General features: G+C 40.2%; 3 protein-coding genes across 3 annotated transcripts; all 3 read left to right on the forward strand.

Moving 5' to 3' along the window:
- The first annotated feature begins 5,717 nt into the window (after window positions 1–5,717).
- Window positions 5,718–8,547, forward strand: LOC138196943 (extracellular calcium-sensing receptor-like). Its single transcript, XM_069147333.1, has 5 exons — window positions 5,718–5,981; window positions 6,104–6,907; window positions 7,064–7,294; window positions 7,413–7,536; window positions 7,634–8,547. Exons 1-5 carry the CDS (start codon window positions 5,745–5,747, stop codon window positions 8,545–8,547), a joined length of 2,310 nt encoding a protein of 769 aa, XP_069003434.1. The 5' UTR covers window positions 5,718–5,744.
- A 2,453-nt stretch (window positions 8,548–11,000) lies between these two features.
- On the forward strand, window positions 11,001–14,175 carry LOC138196944 (extracellular calcium-sensing receptor-like). The gene is made up of 6 exons (XM_069147334.1): window positions 11,001–11,137; window positions 11,261–11,546; window positions 11,648–12,472; window positions 12,585–12,806; window positions 12,918–13,041; window positions 13,262–14,175. The coding sequence occupies exons 1-6, from the start codon at window positions 11,019–11,021 to the stop codon at window positions 14,173–14,175; spliced, it is 2,490 nt and encodes an 829-aa protein (XP_069003435.1). The 5' UTR covers window positions 11,001–11,018.
- Window positions 14,176–15,594: 1,419 nt separating this feature from the next.
- Window positions 15,595–20,267, forward strand: LOC138196946 (extracellular calcium-sensing receptor-like). The gene is made up of 9 exons (XM_069147337.1): window positions 15,595–15,659; window positions 16,284–16,572; window positions 16,657–16,743; window positions 17,110–17,301; window positions 17,736–18,005; window positions 18,066–18,269; window positions 18,355–18,561; window positions 19,131–19,254; window positions 19,366–20,267. Exons 1-9 carry the CDS (start codon window positions 15,610–15,612, stop codon window positions 20,265–20,267), a joined length of 2,325 nt encoding a protein of 774 aa, XP_069003438.1. The 5' UTR covers window positions 15,595–15,609.
- Window positions 20,268–21,129: the final 862 nt, after the last annotated feature.

Consider the following 21,129-nt stretch of genomic DNA (forward strand, 5'->3'; position numbering starts at 1 on the left):
CTTTCAGACAGACCAACGTGTTGCCATGGATGCATCTTTTATTGCATGGACCATGTGGCGTTACTGCACGTCTCTGCCTTCATGCTTCACTGTATATCTGGCCCTTCAAATCATATGCAAATGGTCAAACCACAAGTGTAGCTAACAACAATATTGATTATTCTTAACATTTACACCCATCCTTTTCCTACTGTGACAGCCAAAATGAAAAAAGCCCTTTGCACTGTGGAGGGCTGCCCTGCAGACATGGAGTGTAGATGGTGACACAAGCAGTTTCTTTTTGTATTATTCACATTTCACACAGAATGAGCAGAAATTGAAAAATCTGGAACCTCTCCAAACAGCTAGCGAGGTACTTGGCTATAAACTGGGCTAAAGCCCTTTTTCCACTGGCTGCACCAGCTCGACTCTACACGCTTTTTTTTTAGTTGCCATTGGGAAAAAGCTGTGTATCGCATCTGGTACTACCAATACTAAAAGTTGACATGAAAATATTGCAAACCATTTGTAAGAAAATCGTCACAATCGGTAGCTGCAGTAAACTTGTGTAATATGTTACGTAACATCCTGCACCAACCCACCATTACTAAGTGGCAATAATGGCAACCCATAAAATCATGCCTTTATCAATCTAGGAGGTGCAGACTTTCCGCAGCACATAGTGGGGGTGCTGTCTCCAGTGGAAAATATATTCCAGAAAAGTACCTGGTACCAAAAGCCAGTCGAGAAGAGCAGAGCTGGTACCTGCAGTGGAAAAAGAGCACAAGTAGAATCTGCACTGTTATTTCTCATAGAAAAATAATATCTAATCAACAAACACAAACCAAGAGTGCAAAGTCCTTTTTCACTTTGTCCTTTTCATACATGTAATCACAACCAGGTAACCAACGTCCTTGGTTAAAGTACTCTCTTGAGTTGTAACATGCACATATATTCTGTAATTTATGTAATTCACGTTGTGGCTTAAATGACAATTAAATACATTATTTCTTTCAAATGTACTAACTGTTTGCGCTTAACTTAACTGTTTAACTTTAAGGTCTCAGTAAACACTCTAAGATCGATTGTTGTTGAGAAACAGGGCTCATGTGTATTCCTGTCAGATTTAGTCTTCATGCCCGAGATTCTTCAAGTCTTTCGCAATGATAATTTGCATGTACCACTCCGAATGGCCCATTACGTTGCCTCCTACACTTGAGTAGCAGAGAGGAAGCTATAAAACACATCCTTCCAAGAAACACGTGTGCCACAGGCAAGGCTTTGAGATGACACCAGTCCCATTTGTTGTCTTAACACTACTCCTTTGGATGGTGTCATCTGGCACTTGGCTCAGCCTGGACCAGTGTGAGCTGAGTCAGCATGGGCATTATGAAGAAACAAAGGCCTTAAGTGCACCACGTAAAAATGTTGTCATTCAACTCAATGACAAAACTAAACTAACACCGATATACGAGAGGTGAGTAAAGCACTCCTAAGTATTGATGTCTGTTTTCTCCATTTTTTTTCACTTGTATCTTGCTCATTAACATGCTTTTTTCTTGTCAAGGACCTGGATACCCCAGAGTGGTTTCCCACAGATTCATCAACAATTAGCTTGTAATTTAATGATTTTTCTCAGAAGGGAACCAGCTTGAATTATCAGGGCCTAAACACCATATTGAGAGACCCCTCAAAAGGCAATTAGATAATCTCAGGAGAAGTTTTTGAGTCAATTACAATCTGAAATCATTTCACTCTAATTATATGTGTCACCATGGTTTTCTCTTTATCCACTCACATGAGAAGGTGTTTTACCAGGATTCTGCATTTTCTGCTTTTTTAAGTGTTAGTTTGTGCCAGAAATGATGAGCAGTAGTTAATGCAATGTATGGCATTAGGTAAGTGTTATGAATATGTGATAATCTACTATATAATGCAAAGTAACAAACTTATGTTTGTATTTTTTTCCCCATGCCTGTTTAGCTCTACTGTTGCCTTTGGGAGGACTTTCACACAAGATATGGTCACAAAAGACTTTACTGTCTTTCCTGGTGTATGTTATGACGGCATGCTCTGTAATGGTTGTGTGAACCTGTTGAAAAGAGCCAAGGATGGTGAGAAGGAAAACAGGCGTGTCTGCAGGTGTAAAATTATGCACATTTTTGTACATTCCCTGTCCAAGACCAGTTGTCACCTACTTATGATAGAGGTAAGCGCCCCAAATTAATCTCCCTGCATGTGAAATGACTACTGAATTTATAATATTCCATCATGACGGTTATTGTGACATTTATTCCTGATCTCATGTCTGTAATTTTCCTTGACACAGAAAACATCCGATTACCACAGCACACACGTGACTTACAGAAATATCCTCCTGACATGTGTGGCCCACCACATCCCCACCCTTGTTCTAATGTACAACGGGAAAAGAATGGATTGTATCTGCATCTGGAAGGTGTGCAACCTTGACGACAAAATCCTGCAAGTTTTTAGCCTTGAATTTTCAGAACACTTCATCTTCATACTGTCTGACACCCAAGTGAGCCATAAATCCTCTGAAGGATCAAAGAGAGCTTATATTTGGATTTGCTGTGTTAAGGTGTGTGTGCAGCCTTGTTCTATGAAGAGCAGCAGTTTCTCTGTGTCATCAGTGCTCCCCCCTGCCAAGGCCGGACAGTGAACTGTCCAAGCAAATATATATCAACCACGCACACTTTGTATTAGTTGTAATTAAGTTTAGAAAAGAAGGTAATACATTTCACGTGTTACTTCAGTGGTGATATGCGTGTGTGTGGTATTTATGCACCCTATTGATATATCAATCTATAAGCATTATTCTTTAAATTCAGTATGACCATGAGTAAAAATGGTTGTCATACATTCTCATATTAACCACCTTTAAGCGCATTAATTTAATGATGTGTGCATGAACTAATTTTAATATCCTCCATCAACAGATGCAATCCACGTTCAATTGTCCAAAAAAGGCATTTCTAACAGCAGCAGGTAATGTTATAAAAAAGCAAAGAGTGAAGTGTGTCATTTATTACAAGGAGAGCCCGCTTATTTGTTATTTGTTTTAACCATTTATTTAATCGTGTTCCCCCCTACCCCCCTCAGATGGCATCAAAGTCCCTGTTTGTACAGGCCGGGTGGAGAGTGTGCGACCTACAGACTCCAGCAGATGGGTTGGAAGAATTTTTCTGGCAGCTGTGTTACTGCTTACAACCTACACAACAAGAAAAAAAACATTCAACCGAGTCAGTCGCGCTCATGACCACAACTCCACAATGGTGACGCTGTTTACCGTAGCACTGCGCTGCTGTTCACCATCGGTCACCATCCGCCGGCCGTCCGAGTGGTCCGTGACAGCCATGTACCTCTCCTTTGCTCTGGGAAGAACTCTACACGTGTTAATTGGCTTCAGGGCTGCTCATACCGTCATGAAACGGCAATTTAGGGCTCTACCATTTACCGTGTTTTTCCTCTGGCTGACGTTAAGTGCTCCTTTCCCAGATAAGAGCATGAAACACTGGTCTCAAGACGTACTTGTTGAGGGTAGTGTGGGATCAGCATTAAGACCCTGGGCTGTGTTAGGGCAGATGGAGCTACTGGCTACTTTGTACAGTGTGTTTGTCTCACTTCCCTGCTTGCTACAATCTATCCTGACTAAACTGAATTTTTTGACTGTCCTCTTTCATGTGCAACTGGTTACCTGCCTACAGAGTTCAAGGATGCCAGCAAAGTATGTACTGGTTATAAAGATCAGCAGCTTGATTTAAAGTTCCTTTTCGAGCATCCTTCTGTACCATTAAAGCTGCCATATTATATGCAAATGAAAACAAAGTACGAGAATTCTAAAAAATGTTGATTAAAAATATAAAATTTAACCCGTAAGCATCAATTTCCCCCTCATTTAGATTTTTTTCTGATATTAAAACATTGCATTGACTTTTTTTTGTTGGCTTTTATTCACTAAACAGTCACATCCATGTTTAGATGCACTCCTTCACATGCATTAAGTGAATGAACACGTTGAGCTGTGATGTTTGGTTCAGCATAAAACAAGACTATAAAAGCACTGTACACAAGGTTAATAGTTCAGTCACCTCGTATTATTCATGTGCTTCAGTTTGGCCAATTAATCTGATTCTGACGACACAAAGTTGCAGCCATGACAGCAGACAACACTTTAAATATGGATGTTGTTGGGAAGATGCTACATTTTCTAAACTGTCGATGCCTCGCACATCTTCAACCCGACAACACAGATCCATACAGTCGCCACAGGTTCAAGGTGGACCACCCAAGATTAGTGTCACCAATCCAATATTTAACAATTATGTGAAATACAGTCACAATATTCTCATCTGTTCTTGAATTATAGTGTTGAATAATGGCCAGAAAAGTGTTTATGCAGAATATATTGATGTCACTGGGAAGTTGACCTTTTGGATATAAAATGTCACTACTTCATCATTTCGAAATGTTGTCATAATTAGCCTAGTCTTGAGCCACAACCACATTTTTTGAGGTACAAGGCAATAACCTTGACCCCAAAAATATTATTGTCTTATCTCTGTGCTAAAGGCAACACACACACACACACACACACACACACACACACACACAAGAGAAAGAGACTCACTTGCACTGTTAACTTGTTAATTTGTTAACAAATGGCATCCAACTTCTAAAATCTTCACCTTGTTCAAGAAATTTGTCTTCAGCTTCATCTCTGAGATGAGGGACGTTGTTTGCGCAGCACATCCGACATTACACTCGCAGAACTTTCTGAGGGATGTAGTTGTCTTCACATGTTTCTCCTGTTTGCACCGTGACATCTAATCTCATAGCGTCACACAGTTTTACCTAAAGAGCTCCAGAGCCTGGTAACAACGGGTTCTTTTTATGATGTTCAATAATGGTTGTTTAAAAATGTAATGCATGATTTTATGGCACAGCTTATCATCTTATAGCAAAATTATACTGGTTATTTACACAGTAACTGTGAATTACTACTCTGAAGCTCTGCTCTCATGACTGCTTGAGTAAAATACAGACAGGGAACGTTCATTAAATCCTTGACTGTGAAATCTAACTATTACTGTCTAATACAGCATATCTCCACATGTTTAATACTTCATTATCCTAAAAGGACTTGTGTAAATTCTCCAAAAAAAAATGTAAATCAGATGTCTGTCCTCTACATGTCAATCTGCAGGGTCGGTTTCAGTGATGCGTAAACAACACAATCATCTTTGGAGAATTGAGAATGTGCTCATATTGGCAGGTGATATTTCTCTCGCGGTAGACGATACTATAAAGGTCAGGTCACAGCTGCTTCAGGGAAGGGGAGGGTGGCTCATGATGGGTTGGATCACTGTTATCTTCTTCACCTTGCTGGCAAGGACAAAGTCAGAGAACCAAACATGCAAAGTGATCGGGCAGACTGGGTTCATGGAGTCTTCTAAAGACGGTGATCTTATTATCGGAGGAGTTTTCTCTATGAGTAGTCGACGGAAACTGATAGATAAAGGCTACCAGGCATTGCCATCTACATACTGCAAAAGGTAAAGGTTAAAAAAAAAAAAAAAAATTTAAAATAATAATATATGTATGTTATATAAGGGAAATGCTTAATGTCCCAGTGGGATGTGTTGCAAAATGATGGGTCTGTAATAATGCGTTTATTAGGAATGCGTCAATACTAACACCATGTTTGCAGCTTGAATGACAGGGAACTAAAGTTTGCCAGGACAATGATTTTCACGGTGGAGGAGATCAACAGGGATGCTGTGCTCCTTCCCGGAGTGAGTCTGGGCTACAGGCTGTACAACGGCTGTGGGAGTGAAAACCTGATACGAGCAGCTGTAGAAGCTGTGAATGGAGAGGACTCAGATGGCTGCAGTGGGCAGATCCAGGCTCTCTTAGGCCATTCATCCTCTGGGGTTAGTGAAGACATAAACCTCATGCTTAGCCCGCTGTTAATCCCACAGGTGAGAAGAAAATGACTGGAAGCTAACTGCAGACAGTCCTACGTCGTTTACTTACATTTACATTTTTAAAACATTCATGGCCTTGTTGTGTTTAATATGTTTTTTTGTTCTTGTCTTTGAAGGTGAGCCACCTCTCCACCTGTGCTTGTTTAAGTGACAAAAGAATTTACCCCACGTTCTTCAGAACTGTGCCAAGTGACCGCTTCCAAATCACTGGTCTGGTGCATCTCATGAAATACTTTGACTGGCGCTGGGTGGGGATTATTTATACTGCAGGCCTGTACTCAGATGCGGGTACAGCTGACTTTGTGAAGGAAGGACAGAAAGAAGGCATATGTGTTGAATACAGGCTGAGTTACTCAAATACATCTGACAAACAATTGAAAGCTATTGTAAAAGCTCTGAGAGAATCCTCGTCAAAGGTGGTTCTGCTCTTTATGGCCTTTTTTTCAACCAAATCGTTCCTGTCCGAAGTGGAGGCATATAACATAACTGGAAAGCAGTGGGTTGGCAGTGAAGCTTGGATCACACAGGGAGACCTGGCTTCTGTTGACAAAAAGGCCATTTTACAGGGAGCATTGGGCTTCGCCCTCCCTCAGGCATCGATACCAGGTCTTGGTGATTTCTTACTCAGCTTGAAACCTTCTGATGAACCACAGAGTTCAATAATTAAAGAATTCTGGGAGAAGTTCTTTGACTGCAGCTTTTCTCCATCAAATACTTCTACTATGTGTACTGGGGAAGAGGATCTACGGACAGTTTCCAATGACTACACAGATGTGGCATATTTCAGGCCAGAGATGAATGTATACAAATCTGTGTACTCTTTAGCATATGCCCTAAATGCACTACTGCAATGTCAAAATGGCTCCAATCCTACCACAGGAAAGGCCTGTGTGAACAAGAGTGAAGTTCAGCCTAAATTAGTAAGTTCTGATATATTTATACCGGTTTACAAGTGGTGATTCTATTCTCTGTAGGTATTCATTTGACAGTACCACTTCTTTCATAACTGTTTTGATGTGTTTTTTATACTTTCACGTTTGTATATATGCTAAAATGTGCTGATTATCCTTCTCTAGGTGTTGGAACACATTAAGCATGTGAACTTTACGACAAAAAACGGGGCCAAGGTTTTCTTTGATGAAAATGGTGACTCGTTTGCCCAATATGACTTAGTTAACTGGCAGATGAAAGAGGACGGCTCTGTTGAAATTGTAAATATTGGTCAATACGATACCTCTTTTCCAGAGGGTGAAAAATTCAAACTAAAAAAAGAAACCAAAATAGTTTGGGGAGGAAAGAGCAATGAGGTAATTTTGTTTAACTTTCATAACTTAATGCCACTTACAGCAACTTTTCAATGTCCGTGACATGCCGTGTTTTTTGTTTCATTTCTGAGTTTTTACGTGCCGTCGTTTGTCTAATCAGGCGCCAAGGTCTGTCTGCAGAGAACCGTGTCCACCGGGGACTCGAAAGGCCATAAACAAGAATAAGCCCGTGTGCTGCTTTGACTGCTTCGAGTGTCCAGAGGGAACAATTAGTAATCAGACAAGTGAGTAGGGATTTCAAAAAAATATATGAAAAGCATGACAGAATGATAAAATTGGGGTGTTATTTTGTATAATAAATTCGTGTCATATCTTTCACAGATGCTCCAGACTGTTTTATCTGTCCACCTGAATTTTGGCCAAATGAAAAGAGAGACCAGTGTCTTCCGAAACCTACTGAGTATCTCTCCTACGAAGAGATCATGGGGGCACTTTTAACTGGATTTGTTTTAATGGGTGTATTTTTATCTCTTCTGATATCAATACTATTTTTGACTCATAAGGATACTCCTATTGTCAGAGCTAACAACTGTGAGCTGAGCTTCCTGCTGCTCTTCTCCTTGACTCTGTGCTTCCTGTGTTCTCTGACCTTCATCGGTCGGCCCTCTGAGTGGTCCTGCATGCTGCGACACACAGCGTTCGGCATCACCTTTGTCCTCTGTATCTCTTGTGTTCTGGGGAAAACCATGGTGGTTTTAATGGCCTTCAGGGCTTCACTTCCAGGTAGTAATGTCATGAAATGGTTCGGGCCTACGCAGCAGAGACTCAGCATTCTCTCTTTCACCCTCATTCAGGTTGTGATTTGTATACTGTGGCTTACAATAAACCCCCCATTCCCAAAGATGAACATGAAGTACTATAAAGAAAAGATCATCCTAGAGTGTGCCCTGGGTTCAGCTGTTGGTTTCTGGGCTGTCCTGGGTTACATTGGAATTCTTGCTCTCTTGTGTTTTATACTTGCTTTTCTTGCTAGAAAGCTGCCAGACAGTTTTAATGAGGCCAAACTGATCACCTTCAGCATGCTGATATTCTGTGCAGTCTGGATCACCTTTATCCCAGCGTATGTCAGCTCTCCTGGGAAGTTCACTGTAGCTGTGGAGATATTTGCTATTCTGGCCTCCAGTTTTGGTTTGTTGATATGTATTTTTGTTCCAAAGTGCTATATCATTATATTCAGGCCAGAACAAAACTCAAAAAAGCATTTGATGGGAAAAATACCACCAAGGACTCTTTAATCTGTAGTTCAAATAGGACCTCTAAAAAACAGTCCTGGTGTGAGAACAAATTATTAGTCTGACAGTTATTGTAGCTGTACAAGCCATTGCTGTAATTTGTAACCTTTAACTTGTAAAATGTTGAATAAACTGAAAACAGTCATTCAACCAAATTGAAATACTATAAAAGTGATTAAAGATAAACACAAAACATTCTCGCTTGCCATCAGTGTCCATTAGGAAAGTAGTAACTATTGTTCTTTTTAATTTAACCAATCAGCTCATGAAAATGTACAAGAACAACAAATGTAAAAATGACTGCAAAAAGATGTAACTTGGTCTACAAGGCACTGCACTCAAAATCGAAATAATGATTTACAATAGTAACTTTTGGTAACTGCATACTTCCACAATTGTCCACAACATGATTTTTACATTGCTGTTTTTTTTTGTATGGTCTTGCCAATAAAAGTTTGACATACTTTGACCAATGCCAGCTGTAAGTTTGTTAAGCTTTGGAGCCCCTTCATTGACTATATTAAGGAAGGTGTCACACCTGGGAGCTAATGATTTCACACTGTATTGCACTGTTCAGTATTGTACAGTATTGATCCACCATGACTTCAGGTTTTCAGGCCTTTCTCAACCTCACTTGGTCTTGATTGCATTGACACTCAATCCACTTGTGGACATATCTGTCATTGTATGGACAGACATGCGTGATACTGTCCCAAGTTCTCGGAGTTCACATTTTGTCATGTTTATTTGTTTGTGGAGGTTTTGTGTGTCGTAAAAAAGAAAAATGTTATAAAATAAATTTGGTGCTTTTATATCCTTTCCTTTAGGTAACCCTGAGTTTGTGAACTAAATTCCCTGATTTGGTTAAGAATGTGAGCCAAGGATTATTTCCTCACTCATTATTATTATTATTTTTTTTTTTTTAATGGATCCAGTCACACACTCCAAAGTCCAAAAGAGAAAATAAAAATGAATGAAAAATAAAGTCCCACAAAATAATAATTGAACATTTGTTTGTTGCCAATACACACAAAACCATATGCATGGCAGCCTTCTCCTAAAGTAATGCACGGTTATAAAACAATTCAAAACACAATCACCACAGCGGGCACAGTAAACAGTCATGTCAGACCACCGCCAAACAAGCAAAAGACCACAGTATGAACATAACTCACCAATAAAGTCTCATAGTCCAGCAACAATACATAAAAGTCTGACAAGAAACAATCTGGCTAGGTCAGCAAAGGTCCAGTACATCCAATTCAGAAAAATGTTTGGTTAAAAACACATTATCAAATCCACAATACACACGAATAAAAGTTGAATACTCAGTAATAGAGATGGACGTCAGGAGGGTGCTGCCTTTGAGCGGGGCGGAATAAACAGGCCGAGCTGGAGCGAGTCTATCTCCCTCGTTGCCAGAGGAGCTACCAGGTTTAATCCTGCTCACCTGGAGCGCTTTCTGGTTAATCCCAGGTGTGCCTCGTTGCCAGAGGCGCTGCCAGGCTTTCTTCTGGTCACCCGGAGCGCTTTCTGGGCAGTTCAACTCTTCACAGTCCGCACACACCCGGCGTTCACTGGTCCTCAGTCTCAACACAGCCTAGTTTATACAGTGTATTAATTTGCAATGTATACAGAGAGGAAATATGTATTTATTTGAAATATGTTTCTCAGCTTTTGCCTATCATTTGCTTTCCTGCTAGCCGCTCCCTTACTCTTCTTCGCTTGACCGAAACAAGCGCCCTCCTCGCGCCCCTCCCCACAGCCAATCACAATTCAGAAAGAGGGACATAACTCATGAACAGCCAATTATATACGACAAAACTAAACAGGGTAGGTTGTACTCTGTTTACGCCAGAAGCTCACGACGTACACTGCAAACAATCCATTTAAAGTGAAAATGCTTATATTGAACTGAATACCTTTATTCTGAGCATAACTAATATGAAAATAAGGCTATGAGGTCAGATTATATGGCTATGGGCTACATCATTTTTATTTATTTTTTTAAAGTTCAATGGCCTAAAACAAATTTCTGCCAAATGAATGATATAATCTAATGTTCAAGTTTTACATTTAGGCAGATTGATGGTGAATCACCTACGTAGCTTTGGATGCTTTACTGTAATCAATAGATTGACACTTTGTTAATGAGTCAGTTTGTTGACTAAATTATGCATTATGTAAGGGATTGTGTGTATGTATGTGCACATCAATGTTTTGGACAAGTGCACTTTGAATATGGGAATCCCTGTTGTGCTAAATTTACTTATCTAAAATAGCTGTGCCCTGTGGGAAATGAATCAGCCCTTCATGATGAAATCAAGTCTGCCTCCATCCAACACAGATATAAGAGTTGTAATCTCATCTGCATTTGATGTTGCAGCACAAACATGCAGAGAGCCATTCTCGTTTTCCTGTGTGTTTTGTACACGTACACAGTTTCTGGCTGTGAACTGTATGGCAGGTTTGACATGCCAAGCTTATTTAAGGAGGGGAGCATAATGATCGGGGGCATTTTCCCGGTTTTTAACAAAGAGATGAGCAGCACTTCTACGTTTGAGAGGGAGCCGCCCAGAGTAAAGTGTGCCGGGTATGATTTCCACACTTCATACATGCCTGTTCATTCTTATCTTGTAAACCTGCCATTGTATGTACATGCACAACTGCAACTGTGTCATTATATAATTTATTTCAATCACCAAACCTTTTTTAGATTTGACCTGCGAGCTTTTCGATGGACTCAAGTGATGATATTTGCAATAGAAGAGATCAACAAAGATCCTACTCTCCTGCCAAACATATCTCTTGGCTATAGGATCCTTAACTCCTGTGCATCTCCTACAAATACTTTACGTGCTGCACTAACACTGGCCAGTGGACCAGCGGAGACAGAGATGACTTCTCCTTGTACTCCAGCTATATCTGCTCTCATAGCAGAGTCAGGATCATCTCAGTCCTTAGCTGTGGCTGGAACTCTTGGACCATTTCAAGTGCCAATAGTAAGAGAAAAAAATATTTGATGCTTTGTGTAGTGACTGTTTAGGTGCTTCTTTTTCTTTTTTTTTTTCAAACTTCTTTAGTGTCCTTTCCTCTTTTCTAGGTAAGCTACTTCTCAACATGTGCCTGCCTGAGCGACAGAGCGAAATATCCTACCTTTTTTCGGACAATCCCCAGCGACTACTTCCAGGCTAAAGCTTTGGCAGCCCTGGTCAAACATTTTGGATGGCAGTGGATTGGGGCCATACAGTCCGACAACGATTACGGACGGAATGGAATCTTGGCTTTTACTGAAGAGGTTAAAAAACTCGGGATTTGTATCGCTTTTGTTGGAACTATTCTGCGTACATACTCGATGCATAAAATTCTGGATGTTGTGGAAATTATCAAGCAGTCATCTGTCAAGGTCATTCTGGCTTTTGTTCCTGAGGGTGACTTTTATCCTTTGATGAAAGAAGTAGTGAAACAGAACATCACAGGAATTCAGTGGATTGCCAGTGAGGCCTGGATAACAGCACCTCGTCCCTCCACACCTGAAATCTACCAAGCCTTTGGTGGAGCCCTGGGATTTGTGGTGCAGAAGATGCCTATCCCAAATCTAAACCCATTTCTTACAGGTATTAGTCCTTACACAGATCCAGGTGCAGCATTTGTGAGGGATTTCTGGGAGATTATGGTAGGCTGTAGGCCGTTTCTACCTGGGGTACTGGCAGGTACTGAGGCACCAAATGAAATATGCACTGGCAATGAGACTCTAATGGATTCCCAGGATGTGTTTTTTAATGTCACACAGCTCAGAGTGTCCTATAATGTGTATAAAGCAGTTTATGCTATTGCACACGCTCTTCATCAGCTGATATTCTGCCAACCAGCTGGAGAAAAACCTGTGAAGCCGTGTTTGAATGTATCAAAAATTCAGCCCAAAGAGGTGAGAAACAGTGCAAATATAGTCCACATAGTCTGACTATCAGTAAATAAACAATTCATTTAAACTGAACTTTCCTTGTTTACATGAGCATGTAATCTGATCCTTTTCTCAGGTCACTTATCACCTGCAAAGAGTCCATTTCAGGAATCAGTTTGGGGATAATGTGTTTTTTGATGAGAATGGTGACCCTCCTGCTTCTTATGATATTATTAACTGGCAGCTGAAAAACGGGCAGGTGCAACATGTGACACTGGGTTATTTTGCATCTGATGCAAACGGTGATTATAAGATCAGCATCCAGGGGGAAAAGATAGTGTGGAGGACAGGAAAAAGGGTAATTATAATGTCATATACAGTAGTTTCTCAGCTCTGTGGCTTGCTGAATAAAATTGTTAATATCAACTGAATATGGCTTCACTATTGTTACGTACTTTTTCCCCCTCAGGTCCCCACATCAGTGTGCTCAAATGTTTGTCCAGTGGGAACCAGGAAAGCACAAATTAAGGGAAAACCCACATGTTGTTTTGACTGTATCCCGTGTGCTGATGGAACTATTGCCAACTCAACAGGTAAACAGACATGTATTGAAAGCATAGATGCCACATTGAACTAAACATACACGATCCAGAGACATTTATTCAGCGTTTGCATATACAGTATTTCATATTTAGAGAATATTACTGCACCGCATTGATTTTAATTGTGTTAAAATTAATTTCACTTTTTTCCTCTGAATCAAATTTCTGCAAACAGGACGTCCAACTCACACTTTCTGTTTATCCTCAACAGGTGCAGCAGACTGCACATCCTGTGCACAGGAATACTGGTCCAATGAAGGGAAAGATGAGTGCATTCCTAAAACAGTTGAGTTCCTGACATATCATGAGCCGATGGGAATAGCGATCACAGTTGTATCCCTGGTAGGGGCCTCCCTGTCGCTGGCCACGATGATGGTTTTCATCCACTACAGAGAAACTCCTGTAATAAAGGCCAGCAACTCGGAGCTGAGCTGTTGTCTGTTGTTTTCTCTTTTACTGTGTTTTCTCTGTCCTCTCACTTTCATTGGCAGACCAACAGTTTGGACATGCATGCTGCGCCACACAGCTTTTGGTGTGACATTTGCACTTTGTATTTCCTGTATCTTAGGAAAAACTATTGTTGTTGTTACAGCTTTTAGAGCCACATTTCCTGGCAACAAATTTGCAGGAAAGTTTGGTCCTGCACAGCAAAGGATCATCGTTTGTTCCTGCACTTTGATTCAAATAGTGATATGTTTATTGTGGCTGAAGTTAAACCCACCTTTCCCAGATATGGTGTTTAGATACAGCAATAAGAAGATTGTTTTAGAATGTAACACTGGATCTGAGGCTGCCTTCTACACGGTGCTGGGGTACATAGGGATCCTTGCAATCATGTGCTTGGTCCTGGCATTTCTAACAAGAAAGTTGCCTGATAACTTTAATGAAGCCAAATTCATCACATTCAGCATGCTGATATTCTGTGCTGTCTGGATCACCTTCATCCCAGCATACGTCAGCTCTCCTGGAAAGTTCACGGTAGCTGTGGAAATATTTGCAATATTGTCCTCAGCGTTTGGCTTGTTAATTTGCATTTTTGCACCTAAATGTTATATCATATTTTTGAAGCCAGAGAAAAATACCAAGAAACATGTAATGGGAATTAATGTTAACAAAAAAATATAATTTCTTTGTTTGATCTACTTTTGAAAATACTTATTTATATGCTGTAGTAGTGCACTGTAATAGTAAAGGGACATTTGTACAAATTTTGACTTTGTATGAGTGCTGTAAAATTAAATAACTCAGAAAAAATAAATATTTCATTTAAACTGAATTTGGGGACACACTTTATAAATAAATGTACATATGGATTTAACATACATGCAAAATATTAATAATCCACCATTGAACATTATTATAGTACAAATATGGCATTATCTTGTTTTAAGTACATTCACTGTACTTGCTATTAGATTTTTTTTATCATCATAACCAAAATAAAAATATTACAATAACATCTGTCACTGTCTCCACATGTTTATTATTAAATCATTATCCTTCATTGTTACTAAAACGTAAAGCAATGACGATGAACAATGCTTCAAATATTAATGTTGCTGCAAAGAAGCAACAAACTCTAAAAACGTGGATGCTTCAATCATCACAGTTTCAAGGTGGACATCTAAGATCAGTGTCACCAAGTCAATATCCGACCAAATGTGAAATATGATCTCCACTTCTGTTCCTTAGTTATGATGTCGAATAATGAACAGAAGATTGTTTTGGCAGAACATTGCGAGGTTACAGTAAAGTTGGACTCAACAATGAATTTATCAGATTTTGATGGTCCAAGATTAAAGGTCATTACGATCTCACATCCCTCCTATCCATCTGTCCTATTCTGGGGAACACGTTATCTCCAGATAAGAGATAAGAGGATTTCTTCAAATTTGGAACCGTTCTCTTGGAGTCAAGGATGACGTGCTTAGATGTTGCAGGTCAAAGGTCAAGGTCACTGCATCCCAAGGTCTGTCTTTTGTACATGATATCTCAGGAACACCTTGAGCGAACTTCTTCATATTTGTCAAATATGTTTACTTGGACTCAGGGATGAACTGATAAGTCAAGGTCACTGTGACCTCATGTTCATCCCATCCGGCCATCCCATTCTCGTAAATGTGACATCTCAGGAACACCTTGAGGAAATTTGTGCAGATTTGGTTATAATTGATGTATTTTATTAGGAAATTCTACCTCCAATAGAATTGTTCTTTTACATAATCTATTTTTTGTCATTCTGTCTGCATTAACCTGCTTTCGTGAATTAGGCGGGGCTATGGATGTCCAATCCAGAGGCACTCTGTCATTAATAATGAGAAGATCATACTCTGTATATAACTTTCCTAATTCTTCACTCTCTCACTGTTTATGGGGATGTGGAACAATATGACTTTAAATACGTTGCTTTACATTGTCCTCACTTTAATTTACATCCCAATCTCCAGTTCTACCTCTGCTGCTGAAGTGTGCACTCTTCAAAACAACTTTCAGCCCAGTTTTGTGGCCGAGGGTGACTATGTTATCGGAGGGATCTTTCCCCTTCATTATAACCAGGAAATGCCGGACCTAAACTGCACCTACAGGCCACCACCAGTGAGGTGCAATGGGTGAGTTTAATTATTGACTCGATTATGCTGCATATATTTATAGCAGGTAGTTTTTAAAATTCAGTATAATTTCCTGCACTTGTTCAGAATATGTCTAGACAGTGACTTTTATATTTAGGTTTGAAAAAAAGGTTCCAATAAGAGACACAAAAAGACTGGACTGGTATCTTAGATGTTTGCAATTCTCCAGTAATTTAAAAATATTTCTGACGAAGTTATCAGAAAAGAACTATTTAATTTGGTAGTACTGATTTAAAAAATGGAAATTTTCTCCTTGTTACACAATTGAAATTACTAGTAATAACTTGCAAGTTAGCGCTTGAACAATGGGTCTATTTTCTCTAAAACAACTTACATGAATCTTTCGAGGTAACATCTCAAATATTATTTGAAAAAAGTACTGCCACAGACATATAGTACAGTATAACTTGCTACGTATAAGAAAAAGAGAATGAGAAAACATGGACAAAAGGAATTATTCCGTTTTTTAATCACACAAGATAGATACAAATGCATTTCGTACTTCAGATCAGAAGAACACCTCTGTCTCTAATCAAAAATGTTCTCCTCTCCACTGAGCTCACTGTGTGTGTGGTCTGTGCATTTGTGTATGCTGAGCTACAGATTTGATCCCAGGGCTTTCCGCTGGGCTCAGACCATGAGGCTGGCAGTGGAGGAGATAAACCAGAGTCCGGAACTGCTGCCTAATCACACCCTGGGGTACAAAATCTTCGATTCATGTGCATATCCACTGACTGGCCAGAGGGCTGCTCTGTCTGTGTTGAATGGGATGAGTGAGGACGACTCTCCAACGTGTGGCGGTGCGTCTCCACTTCTCGCTGTGGTTGGGGAATCTGGTTCTGCTCAGTCCATCGTAGTGTCAAGAATCCTGCAGCCATTCAGGATCTCAATGGTAATAGAGGTTCTTTTTGTCTCTGTACCCTCAAAAATTAACGTAATTCACTGAACTGTACTCTTATTTTCCTTCTTTGCACAGATCAGCTACTTTTCTTCGTGTGCATGTTTGACTGACAGAAGAAAATATCCTACCTTCTTCAGAGTGATCCCTAATGATGATTATCAGGTAAGAGTTTGAAATCAGAATTGAATGGGTTTGATGATTGAGGATTTTTCAGTGCTGTAGAACAAAAATCACAAGTTTAAATATGTCACATATTTATGTAAAAACCTTCTGAGACCAAACAATTTACCAAGACGGTTCATCTAGTTTATATGGTAATTTTGAGTTGAACACAAGTAATCAGCATATCTTATTTGTACAATCTTCTTACTAAAACTTATATTATCTTTTCATATTACTTTGCAGTGCTATACAAAATCAAGAGCAAAGAAGTTATTACCACACAACGTTCAAATGATGTCAGTGAACTGTTTTTTATGTCAGTGTTTTGAGACCAAGCAAGTTGGCTCTTTTTTCTGTTGAACCCAGGTGAAGGCCATTGCTCAGCTGCTGGTACGCTTCAACTGGACTTGGGTGGGGCTGGTGCGAGGGGACCACGAATATGGCCGCTTTGCTGTGCAAGGTTTACTGAGGGAATTACAGGGTACTAAAGTGTGTGTGGCATACCAAGAAATGATCCCTCTGCTCTATAATCGTCAGAGGGCACTGGAGATCATGCAGGTAATACAAATAAGCACAGATGATTTCATTGAGTTTTCTTTCACCTCATTTCCCTTTTATAGAAGGTGCTGATTACATATCAGTGATACTAAAGCGTTTAATGTATGTGTGAAATTTCTATCTTGTTTTGTCATAAAATTTGACAATCCTGGTGAAAATTGTTTCCCTGGTATAAGAGACTTCTAGCCCATTTATGCTGGTGGTTGCTTGGTTGGATCCACAAAGGGAAGGAGGGGTGTATTGATATGCACCTGCAGCCTCCTTTTTGATGTTAACACAAGTGGTCACCAGATAAGGAAATGACCATATCCTAAATTTAAGGGCTGTTTCACATTATGTGCTGTTTCTGTGAGCTCTTTCTTTTAATCTGCTGTTTTTTATTTCACTTTGTCCTGTAAACTTTCCCCTTGTCTATCATGTGCTTCTCTGTGAAGGTGATGCGTAGATCTGGGGCAAAAGTGGTGGTGGTATTTTCAGCTGAGGGGGAAATGACACCATTCTTGAGAGACTACATGATGCAGAACGTCACTGGAATCCAGTGGGTGGCTAGTGAAGCCTGGGTCACAGCATCTGTCTTTACAGGGAGCGAGTATTACCCCTACCTAGGGGGCACCATTGGGTTTGGCATCAGAAAAGGTCACATCTCCAGACTCAGCGACTACCTGCAGACAGTAAACCCTCAGAGGTATCCCAATGATCTCCTGGTGCAGGAGCTGTGGGAGGCTCTGTATGGCTGCAGGTCCTCTCTATCCTCTGCCTCCCAGCTGCCGCTCTGCTCAGGGAAGGAGTCACTGTTGGAGCAGCATTCAGCCTACATGAACACATCCAGCCCCAGAGTGGCCTATAATGTCTATAAGGCTGTATATGCAATCGCTCATTCCCTGCACAACCTTCTTCTCTGTCAACCAGGCAGTGGGCCTTTTCCAAGCAACTCATGTGCTCAAAGCAACAACATATTCCCCTGGCAGGTAAAATCCAGCATTCTTACTGTTACGGTGCTGCAGTTAGAATCTGTTTTTTCAGAGTATTTCATGTTATACACTTTTTCTGAAGCTCCAGTACTACCTCCAGGAAGTGACATTCAACATAGCCGGGGAGGAGGTGAACTTTGACCTGAAGGGTGACTCCATTCCCTATTATGATATCATCAACTGGCAGAGAGGCACAAGTGGGAACATTGAATTTGTCAACGTGGGGTTGTTTGATGGAACCAAGCGTGCTGGAGAGGAGCTGGTGATCCGGGAGGACAGGATAATGTGGGCAGGGCATCAGAGTGAGGCAAGCTGCTCCCACTGTGTTTTTAGCTTCATCAGATGCCAACTGTTGAAGCTCTGTAGGTTGAGGTGGAGGTAAGTCAGGTGGGCAGGACAGGTTGGATCTGATGTGAGTCCCTTTGCATTCATACAGTAAACAGTCAATTCAAAGCTAAACATACATTGTGACATATTTGGTGATTTAATGCATCCCGTTTTGTACTTAACGATAAAAAAATTTTAAAAAAGGATTAGATACCGTAATATGTTTGCAAGCAGAAAAGTATTTAAAGTCCTCTGGAGTGTAAAGTGATGCCTGCAAATTGCTTATTACGTCTCACCAGCATCACAAAATGTAATGAAATGATTTTCAATTATGTTAAACAGAAATATTCTGAAAATCCTCACATTTGAGGAGCTGAAACAGCACAGTGTATTATTTTCTTAATAAACTGCATAACCACTTATGTAAATGGTATTTTTTGTCAGTGGACTACTCCAATAATTGCTTAATAATTTCAGGACTTTCTTTTGACACAGTGGAGCTTGAGACCATTATTGTTTCTGTCACATTAGGTGCCGGTGTCTGTATGCAGTGCCAGCTGCCTTCCAGGGTCCCGGAAGGCTGTCCGTCGTGGGCAGCCTGTCTGCTGCTTTGACTGTGTACCATGTGACAGTGGCAAAATTAGCAATCAGACAAGTAAGCTTAAAACTAAGGAGTAAAAATCACTCCAATTTAAACTTATTTCACAATCAGGTAATATTTGAATACTAAAATGAGCTGCTCTGTTTTGGACCCTCTTCTCTGTAGACTCAATAGAGTGCACATTTTGTCCCGAGGACTTCTGGTCAAACAAGGACAGAACAGACTGCATCCCCAAGAAGGTGGAGTTCTTGGCCTACGATTCTGTGGGCATAGTCTTGACAGTAATCTCTGTGGTGGGTGCCTTCCTCACGACAGCTGTGTTTTCAGTGTTCTTTTACCACAGAAACTCAGCCATCGTCCGTGTAAACAACTCAGAGCTCAGCTTCTTCATCCTGTTCGCACTGACGTTGTGTTTTCTTTGTTCTCTGGTTTTCATTGGGGAGCCAACATTTTGGTCCTGCATGCTCCGCCACACTGCCTTTAGCATCACGTTTTCACTTTGCATCTCCTGCATCCTGGGAAAGACTCTGGTGGTGTTGGCTGCTTTCACTGCCACCAGGCCCGGGAACAACCTGATGAAGTGGTTGGGGCCCAAGCAGCAGAGGGCCATTATTTTCAGCTGCACTCTGGTTCAGGTAGTTATCTGTGCAGCTTGGCTGATTGATGCTCCTCCTTATCCATCCCGAAATACTCAATATGAACGCTCAAAGATCATACTGGAGTGTAGTGTGGGATCTAGCTTCGCATTCTGGTGCGTCTTAGGATATATAGGTCTTCAAGCTTGTCTCTGCTTTGTACTGGCCTTCCTGGCACGTAAGTTGCCGGGAAACTTCAACGAGGCCAAGTTCATCACTTTTAGCATGCTGATCTTCTGCGCTGTGTGGCTGGCATTCATCCCTGCTTACATCAGCTCCCCTGGAAACTATGCGGATGCAGTGGAGTCATTTGCCATTCTGGCCTCCAGCTTTGGCTTGTTGTTCTGCCTGTTTGCTCCAAAGTGTTACATTATTTTACTGAAGCCAGAAAAAAATACAAAACAGCACCTAATGGGAAAAGAAAAGAAGTAACATGGCATAAGTTTAACTTTTTGAGAAAATATCTCAGCTTTCTATTCAATGTTTAATGTTATTTCTTCACATATTATAACTTATTTCACATTTGTATTGCCTTGGTAGATATGCTTGGAACCAAAATCATAGCACTGCAACTGTTAGATGTTATGTATATTATGTTAAATATGTATGCAGCAAGCTTATTATTTAATGTATATCTTTAAGAAATAAATTTAATTAATCTGTGACTGTTGTTTGAAGTTTCTGATGCTCAGTTTGCTTCACGATAAACTTTAGTTGAGGACTGATCCAAGGTCAGAGGGTTTAGAACTGCGCACGCAGGACAAGATAATCATCATTAACCAATTATTGATTAACTGGTCCCATAATACTGTATGTTTGTATTGTGAAGTACACTGTTATACAGTTACACTCTTGCGTAATGATTTTCAGTTATTGTTTCTTAAAAAATATGGATTGACATGAATATAAAAACAAGGCTTTTAGACCATGAACTGGTAAGATTTTGGTGTTCAAGGTCAAAGGTCACGATGGTCACGCATTGGTGACAATAATTAAATAATTTATATGCTAACTATAACAAAATTTCACACAAAGGACTAAACAGGATAAAATTATGACACTTTTTATCGAAAAGGTCAAAGGTCATCAGAATAAGTTTTTATTGACTAAGCATGTGAACGCATATACAGTAAAGATTCCTTCAAAGTCTTCACTATAAAAATTACATTAGGCTGGACAGATGTGAATGTAAACTACAACTTCACTGGTTGACCGAGGCAGACAGCCATTAGGCTGCAATATATAGATATATATTATATATATATTATAATTACATTCATAAGATAAAAGAAGT

Source organism: Embiotoca jacksoni, unplaced genomic scaffold (assembly GCF_022577435.1).
Source record: "Embiotoca jacksoni isolate LCO1_2020_lvr unplaced genomic scaffold, fEmbJac1.0.p SCAF_14, whole genome shotgun sequence".
In the NCBI taxonomy this organism is placed as follows: Eukaryota; Metazoa; Chordata; class Actinopteri; family Embiotocidae; genus Embiotoca; species Embiotoca jacksoni.